The 13,698-nt window shown below is 35.9% G+C and overlaps 1 protein-coding gene and 1 pseudogene across 2 annotated transcripts; one reads left to right on the forward strand and one right to left on the reverse strand.

Annotated features, from left to right (window-relative positions):
• Window positions 1-458: 458 nt before the first annotated feature.
• Window positions 459-7,898, forward strand: LOC147474064 (mitochondrial Rho GTPase 1-like; annotated as a pseudogene). Its single transcript, XR_015210168.1, has 13 exons — window positions 459-925; window positions 999-1,142; window positions 1,222-1,398; window positions 1,479-1,727; window positions 1,916-1,984; window positions 3,083-3,138; window positions 3,981-4,062; window positions 5,108-5,323; window positions 5,519-5,555; window positions 6,059-6,204; window positions 6,810-6,960; window positions 7,381-7,568; window positions 7,714-7,898. The product of XR_015210168.1 is annotated as a mitochondrial Rho GTPase 1-like (transcript).
• A 1,108-nt stretch (window positions 7,899-9,006) lies between these two features.
• LOC147474065 (uncharacterized) lies at window positions 9,007-13,299 on the reverse strand. Its single transcript, XM_086586697.1, has 6 exons — window positions 13,077-13,299; window positions 11,772-13,004; window positions 10,783-10,929; window positions 10,508-10,688; window positions 9,889-10,088; window positions 9,007-9,275 (listed from the first exon to the last, which is right to left on the reverse strand). Exons 1-5 carry the CDS (start codon window positions 13,290-13,292, stop codon window positions 9,910-9,912), a joined length of 1,956 nt encoding a protein of 651 aa, XP_086442823.1. The 5' UTR covers window positions 13,293-13,299; the 3' UTR covers window positions 9,007-9,275; window positions 9,889-9,909.
• Window positions 13,300-13,698: the final 399 nt, after the last annotated feature.

Below are 13,698 nucleotides of genomic sequence, written 5' to 3' on the forward strand. Positions count from 1 at the left end.
CCACATCGTCACTACTAAGGCGAAATTATTGTTTACAAGATTCATTGCAACTACACCATACTATAAACAAATTATAACTTTCAACTTTTACACTGGTACAACTTTAAGAAAATTGACCTTATTACCATGGATTTATAGGCCCAAATTATTGTTTCACTTGTGTATAGTTAGATAAACAAATCAGTCTTTCTGGTATCGAAGCCATACCATTCATCAAAGCCATTAGCCAAAATTATACTGACACACATATTTAGTGTACACAATACTTTCAAATCTATTTTATATCTTCATTATAAAAACTAAAATAAGGTTTTTCATATCTAAATGAAAACCCCTCCATATTTATAGGTGGAGTAGAAAACACGGGTGTCTAAGATATCCGAGCCAATATTTCAGACAGTCACTTGTTAGTCGGTCTGCCTTTTATGCGAATATGCGATATGATCAACCGATTTATCGCCAATATCCCGACACTTTGAAAATACCCTTAAAACCCCGAAATAAAATTAAAAAAAAAAAATAGAGGGAACCAAAAAAAAAAAAACTAGGGTTTATAAAAAAAAAAAAAATGGGGATTTTATCTGCAAAACCGAAATCAAAAAACCCAAAAGTAAGAATAGTAGTAGCAGGAGATAGTGGTACAGGAAAATCAAGTTTAATAACAACAGCAGCAAATGAAAAATTCCCACAACAACAAGTTGTTATTCCACCTGTTTTATCACCAACTCGTTTATTTGCTGATTTCTATCCAGACCAACGTGTCCCTTTTATTGTCATTGACACCCCCTCAAATTCAGAAAACCAAGTTTCACTTCACAATGAGTTGAAATCTGCTGACGCTATTGTTTTGACATATGCATGTGACCAACCTCTTTCTTTAGAGAGTTTGTCTTCTTTTTGGCTTCCATTGCTTAGGCAATTACAGGTAATGTTTTATTTATTAATAATGTGTTTTTATTAGAGAAGGGTATTTGTTGTAATTATGTTTTGATGTGTAGGTGAAGGTGCCAGTGATTGTTGTTGGATGTAAGTTGGATGCGGTTGAGGATACTACGGGTAGACAGGAGAAGTTGTTGTTGTTGATGCAAGAGTATCCTGAGATTGAGACGTGTACTGAATGTTCGGCACGAAATCTTTTTCAGGTGGGTTATGTGTTGACAATGTAGTTTGTTTGTTTTTTAAGTAGTTGGGCAGTTTGAATGACGTGTTGTTAATTTACAGGTTTCGAAAGTATTTTATTATGCTAATGTTGCGGTGCTGTTCCCGACGTCACCGTTATTTGATAAGAAGAAACAGAAATTGAAGCCTAGATGTGAGAGAGCATTAAAACGGATATTTAATCTATGTGATCATGATAAGGATAATACGCTTAGTGATACTGAGTTTAATGATCTTCAGGTTTGCTTTCTAGTCAGATTATTCTGTTTGCGTTATTTCTATTTTGGTGGCTAACCTTTTGAGATGATATTGGCTTGTAGATTAAATGTTTCAATGTCCCACTGCCACCTTCTGAAGTTGTGGATATAAAACGCGCGGTGCAAGATAAACATCCTGAAGGGGTTAATGATCGCGGTCTTACATTGAAGGGTTTCCTTATCCTAACTGAACTTTTATTGCAAAATAAGTCCAACGAATTATGGACAGTTCTAAGGAAATTTGGATATGATGATGAGATCAAACTTAGAGACGATCTCCATCCAGTTTCATTCAAACGAGCTCCTGATCAGGTACATGTCTTTCGAAAGACTTCCTTTTGTCTTTAAATTTGTTTGGAATCTCATGGAGTATTTATAGTGATTTGAGCTTGGTCCTTAGTTTATTCTCTAGGACTTGTCTCCTAATTTCTTTTGACTATCCAAATAGCCATTTTTCCCCTAAGCGGGGCAATTACTTACAACACGACTTCTTCTTGTAGAGTGTGGAGCTGACAGATGAAGCTGTAAAATTCTTGAAGGAAACCTTCAGCTCCTTCGATGTTGATTCTGTAAGACCTCCTTTTTAGAGCATCAAATACAATATTTCAGATTTTTAAAAGCATAACTACTCATGTTTGTTTGTTAACAATATTTGGCTGGTCTTGTACATGGTAATATCTTGTCATTATGTTAGTTTTTTTTTTTATGACATTATGACTAAGTGGCAATGAATGCTAAATTAATGGTATCCTACATGAACGAGTTCATATAATAAATAAATCTTAGACAAGGGATTCACGTCTTGTGCATCTTTTTGGCACTACAGTTGGTTTCGAGATTAGTGGGCAGTTAGTGCAATACTTGTTAGTATGAGGATAGCAGCTGCCAAGAAATTAAGCACAATTAGGTATTGTGGGGATATCTCAGGAGACAGGTTGGTTTTTTAAAGACTTCAGTGTCTGTTTCTGTAAACATCCAGGATACAGTCATGTAACAAGGATTCCGAAGTTCTCTTCTGCATCTCTTGTAATATCAAACCCTGTCACAACTCATATAAAATAGCATATCGAAATTTACACGACTTCTAGCGAATTAAGAAAACCTTGGTGCACATTGTCATGGTCTGTAATAGATAGAAACTATGATATTCACATTTTTCATTCTTGGAACAGCCCGATCAAGTCCACACGTTGTAGTGACCCTATTTAGATTATACAACACACCTCTTTAATATATTTGTTCTAGATATATAAACATCATGTATGATACTTTTATACAGAAGAGGGGTGTGCTAGTACTTAATCCAATTATATTAAATTCAAAAGTTTGTCCTTTTTCCCTTTTTTTCTTTTACATAAGAAAGTCAGCTCATTTTTAATTTTTCGCTGACATATATATGAATTGTGAATCAATTTATCTGTCTTTGATATACCAAAACTAGATAGTTTAGAACACCTGATTCCCCCCTCCACCCACCCCACCCTCCCACTATTATCAAATTTACTGTATCCAAGATACTCATATCTCTAGCAATCCTTTCTTAAAATAGCATGAGTGTGCAAGACACAAATAATTACCTTTCCATTCGCTTACAATAACTTTAATTCTGGTGCGCTAGCTAATCTTGATTATTTTGAGACACTAATGGTAGAGCATTTTGTTGCTAGGATGGGGTCCTACAAGTTGCTGAGCTTGATGATCTTTTCTCCACGGCACCTGAAAGGTAGCTTGGTCTCTGTACAGACAATGCTTGTTGGCACATGTCCTTTCAATTACCATGTTTTTGCCTTAATGTTTCTTACCAGAAACTGAAATTTGAGTATTTGTCATTCCATGGTATAAATCCATAATTCTGTTACAACTTCAAACAAACCTATCGTTGGTTTTGAATAAATTCGATAACCTAGATTTTAAAACTCACCAATGAACCTCAAAGTTTGACTTAAAATTTTACTGTGGAAATAATCAAATTCTAGCTTCTTTCTCTGTAGTGCATGAGGTACTGGTCAGAGATAATGCTCATGGAGTAGGATCAGGAACTTATTACTTGGTTTTTTACTAATGTGTCCCTTAGGGGGAGGGTTGGAGATTTGAGTGAACAGTTTCGTAAAATATTGGTAGAATCTGGCATATCTTAACCAAACCCTCTGCATGGACTCTGCAAGATAGGTCATGTTTGTAGCTCCGTATATTGAATAAATCTCCTACTCTATCCGTCTGTTACCTTCCCAAAAAGAAAATTTGTCCTTACCGTTGTACCAAGATCTTGATAAATGTTACCCAATATGATGTGTCATTTATTTACTCCTTTTAATTTTCATGACACACTTCTGTTTTCTGCCTCATTAAAAATTCAGCTATCATGCTTTTGATTTAATTATTTGGTATTCCCATGCATTATACTATCCCGTTTATTTTTTATTTATATTTTCTTATTTAAATATTCACTATAAGATTGAGTTTTCAATTTGCAATGTTATTTGTCAAATTTTCTGAGTTGAATTGAGGTGACCCTATTCCCTTTTTATTTCAATTAGTTTATTTATTTATTTCTTTTACTAACAGTCCTTGGATTGAAGCTCCATATGAAGATGTGGCCGAAGCTACTGCATCAGGAGGTATATCTATTGAAGGATTTCTATCGAAGGTGATTGGCCCCTTTTCTCATGTTTTGTGTAGTATAGCTTGATTGAATTACAAAGATGACTGAGTTTATTTGTCCATAAACTCCATATTGATCTCAGCGCGATATGTGTAACCTTTACATTACGTCACCAAATTAATTTCTGTCAATCATATAAAAAAAAAAAAAAAAAAAAAGGGAATGTATTAACACATCGTATACACCCAATGGAATAAGCTACATGCATTTATCAATTTAAAATTGAAGTACGTGAGTTGTTCTTTACATCCTTCGAGTTCGAATGCACATGATGTTTCCTCTTCTCGACCAGATTATTTCAAGATTAGGTTAAATCTGATGTAGTCATGTGGTGTACAGTAAAAGTTATAAGTTTCATAGTATAATGATTTTCTTAGAGGTGATACTTGTTTTGATCCTCCTAAGCAGCCACGCCATGCCACAGTCTATCTGGCTCGAAGGATTAGATCACCAACCCCAAAGGGTAGATAACCATGGAGCCATAACCGGCTGTAGAGAAACCAAGCCCGAAGGCTATTGCTAGGGACTAGGGTTTTAGATAATTACGCGAGTGAAAACTCCCCTATGTGATTCTAGTGAGTTCCAAACCTCGCAACCTCATACATGGCGGGAGGGGTGCACAACCATTGAGCCAGTGGCTCATGTGCAACCTGGCATTGTGACTACATTGTGCATCATCAACAAAATAACTCTTGCTTGCTACTTTTGGAGTTGTCACTTAATGATCAAATTGATATAAAGTTAATTATATAGGAGCTATCACTGGATGATATGACGCATACTTATTATACTGATACTTGTGAAGAACTTCACATTTGTGATTAAAAGTAGTTGATGACTTGAGGTTGTCTTTTGAAACTGCAATTTTCATGTACCGGGGTTTATTTTCTTTTTTTTTAGGCTATTAACTTATTAAGTATTAACAATACTACAATAGTCTGGACCATAAGTGATTTCCTACTTTCTGTTCTTTCAAAAGTTCTTTTTCATATAGATTTTGTATATGCTTACTGAGCTTTATGTGTTGCAGTGGGCCCTTATGACACTATTAGAACCAAATAAGAGTTTGGCTAATTTGATTTACATTGGATATGTGGGTGATCCTACATCTGCGTTCCGTGATAACGGTAAAACAAAGGCAGTTGGACCGCGAGAACAAACAAATGGAAAGAGAAGTTTTCCAGTGCTTTGTCTTTGGACCTAAAGGTTCTGGAAAATCGGCATTGTTGAATTCATTCCTAAAAAGGTGAGATATTTGCACAATTTTCATACTCGTTTTCTTATTGGACTTCAAGTTCATATTTAGGCTAAAAGTTTAGTTATTTGCTGGATTTTGTCAAGTCACAAATTGTGTTTCCTTTTATTTTTTTGGTAAAGGTACTTTCTTTCCTTTTTCTGGTTTTAGTTGTAGGCCATTTATTATTTCTAGTTCCAAATGTAGGCCCTTCAAAGAAATCTATACTTCAACCACTAACGAAGTTTTGCAGCAAATGTTGTTTTGAGGATGGGGTAAGTACTATTAGAAAATAAGTTCTGTAATTCTGATGAGCCTTTTGGATGTTTCACTCACACCTCATGTAGGGCACTTCATATGCACCACCACTAGTAATCTAGTATGTAGGGCAGGGATCGGGTCGGATATGGCTATATCCGAATAGTTTCCTAATATCCGAACCCGAACCCGACCCGAACCCGACTAACCCGATTGGATAAAAATTCAAAAAAAGCCCAAAAATTATATCCAAACCCGAATCCAACCCGATTACATAAACGGATATAAACCCGAACCCGATGTATTCGGTAATCGGGTCAGGTCGAATTCGGGTCTACCCGACCCGATTCCCTGCCCTACTAGTATGTAGCCAATGGAACATAAAACCTTCAATACCGCTACCAACTCTTCTACACATTAAGGATTTTGCTTCAATATACTCACTATTGTCACTAGCAGATTTTTTGCAGTGTCCCTTTCCCTTCTCAGTTTTCATGCAAATCTCGTATCATATTTTGGCAGGGAACTAGAAAGATCCTCATATTGCGACAGATACCAGAGGATGGAACCAGGAAGCTGCTCTCTAATAAAGAATCATTAGCACCCTGTGATGTAGCCATATTTGTCCATGATAGGTATTATCCTATCTCCCCCCCCCCCAAACACAAACACAAAACCTCTCTCTCTCTCTCACACACAGTACTGTTGCCAATTTTCCTTTTATGCACTATCACTTATATTGGATTTTAATTGGAGAATACACACAAGAAATTATTTGTAACTACTATACAATACTTCTCGCTGATACTTTCTGTGACATGATTAGAAATTTAGTGTAGTCTTGTAAATTTAGAATCTTGCTACAAGCACCAATACTTATGAACTCTTGTAAATTTTGAAATCCTAATAAATGAATTTTATTGATAAAAATTAGTCCCGTGGGAATTTTTGTGTGCCATTACAAAATTTTATCTGCTTGTTCTGAGTATGACTGATATGATGAGCTATAACAAAGAACTATATAGTATACCTTTTTATATAATTGGTTTGCATTAAATTGTCCTCTCACACATACAACAACTACAGGGTTCTTCGACTGAAATAGGTAAAGGTCCGATTATGTCAAGCTTGCACCTCTTTTCTCGTTTTCATATATGTTAAGACCATTGATTGTTAAGATTATTTTTCCATTCGTTCCGTTTTACATATTACCATCTGAAACATTTTCTCAATTTTCCAGTTCTGATGAAAAGTCGTGGAAAAGAGCAATAGAATTGCTTGTGGAGGTTGCTGGTCATGGAGAGAAAACCGGTTTTGAGGTGCCCTGTCTCATTGTGGCAGCCAAGGATGATCTGGATATGTATCCATTGGCTGTACAAGATTCAACAAGGGTACTTTTCTTTCTTTCTATCTATCTATTTTGTTTTAGATAGTCGAACATGAACTTCTTGTGTTATGGTATATTTTTTTTCACTTATAAAACTACATAAAGCTCTTGTCAGAGAGTAAACATTCTTCCTGAATCGTGCGCAATAGATATATGTCAACTACCAAAAGTTGTAGGGGTTTCTCAACAGTGTTCATCCACAATATTGCTCCGTTAACCTTTTTGTTCGTCCCATTATAAGAGACCTTATCCATAATAATTACTTTATTGTCGTAGTGGTCACTTCAAATGTTACATTATGATTGTGGATCATCATTTCCTTAATTTGCCACTTACTATATTTGTTAAAAGTTTGTGTTCGAACTGTTGGTTTATATATTTTTTAGATAATCACTGTTGGTTTATATAATTTATGTTGTTGTAGGTCAATTATGGTATGGGAATAGAGACGCGTCTATACCCGTGAGAGCGGGTTAGGAGACCTAAATAATCTCTTCTGTCGGATAGTCTCGGCTGCACAGAAGCCCCACCTGAGTATTCCTATAACTGAAGCTGGCAGAAATTACCAGATGTACTACCAGCCTTTTAAAAGACCTCTCATGTTTATTTCAGGTATACCTCTATACGTGAACGTTAAGGCCTTTCGGGATTAATGTATTATATCTTTGTCATTTTTAATGTGTTCTTGTTTGTCATTTACTATGGTAGGATCAGTTCAGATTTACCCTTTTAATTATCTTCTCCCTGTATCTTTCAGTTGTTGGAGCAGCAGTTGCTTTTGTTGGATTAGTTGCTTCTCGTGTATATACTGCAAGAAAGATCTCCAGCTAGGCACAGTTTATATGATGTAAAGGATTTTGATTTGTTGTGGGATGTTTATAATTTTCTTTACTTGGAAATTCGCTGATTGTGAATTATGTTCAATACAAGAGATTTCAGTTAGATCCGGTTTGTAATCGTCATCGAAGATGCCCATTTATAGTCCTATCAATGTGCATTTTGTGTGGGTGGCCATAGAGTGAGGTTCCGGCACATTCCACATATAGTCTGCGTTAAGCACAAAAAGGAGGCAAAAAACAAAAACAAAAGGTTGGAACTCTCTTTCTTTATATTCTATCAGAGAACAGTCTAGTGTTAAGCACGAAACACTACACTAAAACTAGATTTAAGCATACTTAGCTGTATGTTAACTTGTTAAGTATATTATTTGGATCTCAATTTTGAGCAATTTTCTAACGACCAAAAGAAAAGTTTTCTAATCACCAGGTGCTCATCGTTATACAGGTTAAAGAGTTGCCTCGCCATATCCCATAGTTCACAGGGTCCAAATTCCAGTCAAATTTCATTTGCCTTTACATGCAAAAGCCAAGCTGAATTTACCCACTTAAAAAGTGAAATTTACTCAACTAAAATGTGGTGAACTCACTCAACAGGACACCAAAACCCGAGTGATGAAGCTTGGTGTTTTGTTGTTCTCCACCCACAGAAACGAACCATTAGAACAAAAAATCGAGATATCTGCTAAAACATAAGGATTCAGATTTATAGCGTCAACGCTGTCAGAATCTCTGCTTTGTATTGTCAGTATATTGGTGTATGCTACTATGCTGTAGTACTGAACAAGTACTATGAAGTATGAACTGAACAAGTAGATAGGAGTTTGTCCAAGTCGATTTGATAAACTGCAAGAAACATATGAAACCCAGCACGTTAAATAAGCTTCCGAATTGTTGTTTAGAATGTTATCCAGATTTCATACACGACTGGGGCTCCAAATTCACAGAAGCTCACTGGGTCATAATAGAAATGATCTGATAGCACTGCGTACAATATCCATATGCTTTTTTCACTGTCTTATATATATGTTTAAGTTCCTTCTGAAAAGAGATGGGCAATTCTACTGATGTGATAGGTCAGGTGATCATACGCACAGAACTCCCAGAAAATTGCAGTCATACAAACAAATCTTGGGTATAGAGTTCCCTAAAAAGAATTGAGTTCACAAATAATCTGCCCACTAAAGTTAGTCAAAATATGATTGGAGATTACAAACACAAATTAATTAACTGCTTGCTACATGGTGGAAATACAAAATCACCTCATCTATTACTTCCTCCTCTTTTCCATGGAGAATTGACCAGGTGTTTGAATACGTTTGAAGGAAATAAGAAACTACAAAGTAAACCATCGTACTATATTTGAACATACTACAATAGTAAAGACGTAAATTACAAAGAGCACTACAGGTGGCAGGGAAAAATTATATTGAATGGATCCATACTCGAGAAAGCTCCTCGACCAAACTGAATTCTCTTGAAACTGCATTATTCACAAAGAACGAAAATATACTTTTATATCAAAATTTGTTTCAGTAAATGATCTGTTGTTCTCAATGAAGTTCTCATGTTTCTTGAGAATATTGAACTAAGGAATACGATCACATGTTCTATTACATTTGTTTTTTTACCAGTAAAATGGTATGTTGATTGTTGCATTTTCAAGTCAGGGTGGGGATAAAAAAGAAACTCTTTCTCTTCTCCCTGTCAAATGTGTCCTAAACAACATGATTTCTTCCTAACCCCTAAGTCCATGTATTTTCTGTATTTGTATATTAGGGCCATTGCGAAATTTTTCTCAATAAGAACGTGAAAATACAGCATATCAAATTCTAAAGTAGCTGATAACCTGTTTTGATTTCTAAAGAGACTACTCTCTTATAAACCTTCTCTAAGATTTCAGGCATTGTATATTTATATGTGTGTGTTATTTGTATACAATCACACTGCAAAATCACATTTAATAATCTCATTAATTGGTATATCATGACAAGCAGAATTTAAGTTCTACGTCATTTTTATACCCAGAGATAATCATTATTAAACAATAACTTTTAATTCTCTTTAAAGTGAAAACAAAATATTGAGAAACTTACCTAATTGATATACTCTGTCAATCATCTAAAGTAAAAATGCCAACCAATAGCAACCCCAGCCACTAATATGACCTTAAGTACTAGCTTGGGTCCCATTGAAGACGATTGAGATGATGCTTCGGGCTGTTCCTGCGGTCTTCCTCTTAGCTTGGCGGACAACTTGTGCAGGAGCAGAGGAAAAAACCTGGTCCTTTTGGAAGCTACAAAATGAATATAAATGATTTAAGCAGCTAGAGAAGAGTTGTTGCAATTAATATAGTGAACATTAACATAAGCATAAGAACACTGGTCCAGTTTTTCTTGTTGAATTTTACAAGGCATACATTCATCATCTCCAAGTGTGGTGGACCCTTTGAGTAACCACATCTCTAAAGAAGATGTCGCAGAGTGAAATGTTGTCATTATGACCACTAGAAGAAAAATTGTCCACAATCCACCATGGGGTTTATTAGTAATTTTGAATAATTTCACTTTAATTGTTAAAACTAGAACTACGACCATACCGTTACATTTTATCCAACCACATCCTATAAGTCACTTTCTTTTGGGATCAGTGATTCAAAATCTAATTCAAGCTAATCCTAACGTTTTAATCTTGTCCAAGATATATATGATTTACCTTTATTCTTTAAGAATCTTTCTTCCTCACCGACTCGCCTTCTTAATACATTGAGCAGAGATCCAAAATATAGAGCAAACACTGTGCACGTAATCGTAATGACATTGTAAGGCATGCTGAAATCAGGAGTAGCCAAGGGCACAAGTAATACTTCTGTATAAGACAGAAGAATGTTCTTTTCCTGTGTAACATATATAGAAGAAAATGATAAATATAAATCCCAAAAGAGAGGAATTAAGAAGCAGCAAACAACATATGGCTGAGGTAAGTAATACCTGGAACTTCCGTAACATAGGGGAATTGCTCAAGTTGTCTTCAAGATAAAACAGACTTGCTTGGGCGTCAGGAAAAGTAATTACAGCTGATGGGATGTCAAATCCCTGGTTAGCATCTGGGGGATATTCGTCGATGTGTAAAAAACCCTAGATTAAAAAAAAACCAATGTATTATAGATCAAATACAGCATATCAAAGTGATTATTTGGAATGTCAAGAACATTGAACAACTATATTTTTGGCATACGAGATGTTTGTAATGAAAACCTGATTCATCTTATTTACTATGAGTTTTCAAACTTCTATGGTTAAGAATATGTAATTTGTGTGCCTGAGGGTGTTGTTAAGCATGTGCCTGCCTCGTGTTAGACTTGCTGCCCATTTAAAGTACATAGTTGTGTCTCTCTCCATCAGCTACGGCTTTTGGAGTTGTTAACGTATTATTTTCAGCAATGTCATTAAAAATGATTAGCCATATTCTTCATAAAAATGAAAAATCTAACGAGAGCCAATACTTTCCGGTCCATAAAAACAGTAAGTCATACTCATTAGGAATATATCTCAATGTCAGACCATTTGACTCGTTAATATCCACCCTCACCTGTTTGGGCTAGGCACCTTTCAGGCACTACCCTCAGGGTATTCACATATACACACTCCTAATGAATATATAAATTTCATCAATCATAAGCAGATACGTTACAAAATTATTTAGTGTCCGATTAAACCACAATTAAGTTACAATTTCTGCGTGTTTCAACTAATATTCTGCACGATTCCTAACATAATAAGACACTATGTTGTTCAGAACAAATAAATTTCAATTGCTCTCCAAATAAGATTTATGAAACAAAACAACAAAATGACAGAGAAAATAGGATACGTTTGTGAAACTTCATACAATCCACTTAGGTAATATGCTTAACTATCAACAGCAAAACAAGCAAATGTAACATAAAATTATAGTCCCTACTTATGCTAAATCATACCTTATCAAACTCCATAGTTAATACAACTGAGTTCGTATCACATGGAAATCTAAGGATCATCTCCATCACCCCAGGTGATACCTTATCCTCAGAAGGCGAGACATGCATCTTCTCTATGACGTCATCAACCATCTTGGATTCTCCATCTACAATAACTTGTAAAGTATGAAAATAAACTTTGACATACCAAGGCACAACTTGAAAGACAACAACCTGTATGCTAGACCCATCAATAGCATTACCACCACTGAAACCCAAATCAGATTTTGTAGATCTCAGGGAGATAGCAATAGAACCTCTTTCATTTCCACTACCCATTAGAAACCTACTTGCATGAAATGGAGCCTGTAGACATGCCCAAACCATAGGAAGCTTCCACATAATTCCAATATCTGTTGGCTTACTCGAATTTATCTTGTCCATAGAGTATTCATAGAGTACAGCTAGGTTCCCATTGTATGGACTTTGTGCCTCCTTAATCACTCTATTTGGAGTGACAGATAACTCGAAAGCTGAGTTGTTCCAATAATCGTCAGAGATTTCATCGAGTTTTACGTCTAAGTTACGAAGTTGAGATACTAAGGCCCTATCAAGTTCAATAAAAATAGAGCTGGACTTTGCCAACACACATCGTTGTTTGGCTTTCCTTCCAAAAATTGAGCTAATAGACCAACTGTGCACCCTCTCGGCTCTCGTGGTAGTTCTTTGGGAACCAGATTGGAGAACAACAGTAAGTGTTTGTTGAAGCACTATTTCAGGTTGCAGCCCTTCCTCTGATCCAAAACCAGTTGAAATCAACCGTAATTTTTGTGAATGATAGAAGCCATTATAAATAGATGGCCTCTCTAATATTGATGCAAGACCAGCTTTATCTCGACAAGGAAGTAACTTCAACCATGGAGTTAAGTTCTCAGTGCAAACAGCCTCACGTGGCAATGCACCATATCTCAAACCACTTGAATAATATTGTTGGAATCCCCAAAGTGGTGCAGAATAAGCAGTAGTAGAGTCGAGGAAGTTGATTGAAGCACAAAAGAGACCCGAAAGAGTGTGGGTCAGATTTCTCCATGTTTCATCAACTTCATTAGGTGGGACATCAAATACAGCCCACAACTCAACTCCAGGAGGTTTCACATTGCTACTAGACACAGGATCAAATCCACCCCAACGTTCATAGTCCCATCGACCTTGAGTGAATGACAGCTCCATTTCACGAATTCGAAATTTTTGTACCTAATAAATAAACATCAGAGACAACCAATTAGTTACCAATTGATGAAAATAACAAGAGTGTGTAGTAGTTACCAATTGGTGAATTGATTTGGGGAAGAGGCTATAATGTTGATGATCTCGGTTAGGAAAAGGAGCTCTGTGCTCAAAATGAAAATGAGCAAGAACTTTCCCATGATCAGCCAATGGTCTCAATAACAACTCTTCAGTAAATAACTCTTCGTTTCCACTCGAATGAGAAATTAGTACTAAAACAAACACAAATAGAAGCAACTGCAGCTGAAATTTCATTTTTTTTCATCAATGTTTATCAGCTCTGATAGAATAAATATCGTAACTTTATCTCCCTCTCTGCAAAAAAATGAACTCTCAAGTCTCACCCGAACCGAACCGAACCGAACCCATCTACTTATATTATTATTATAAGTAATTTACACTATCTCACTTATTAGGCCCTTCTTCATTTCCTCTCCAACTAAACCCTCATTCCTTATACAAGTAAGCCGCCAGGCTGCCACGTAGATTTCAATGGATGAGGTGGATGCTGAAGAAGTGGAGAGTCAAAGAAGTGAGAGTGAATCAAATGTCAGCAAGCGAAATTCCGAGGTATGGGATGATTTTACTGATATAGACCCGGATGTTGTTTTGCCCACTACTCCTACTACTACTTTTAGTCAACAAGCTTGTGAAGAAGCGG

Source organism: Coptis chinensis, unplaced genomic scaffold, assembly GCF_015680905.1.
Source record: "Coptis chinensis isolate HL-2020 unplaced genomic scaffold, ASM1568090v1 utg136_pilon_pilon, whole genome shotgun sequence".
NCBI classification, from domain to species: domain Eukaryota; kingdom Viridiplantae; phylum Streptophyta; class Magnoliopsida; order Ranunculales; family Ranunculaceae; genus Coptis; species Coptis chinensis.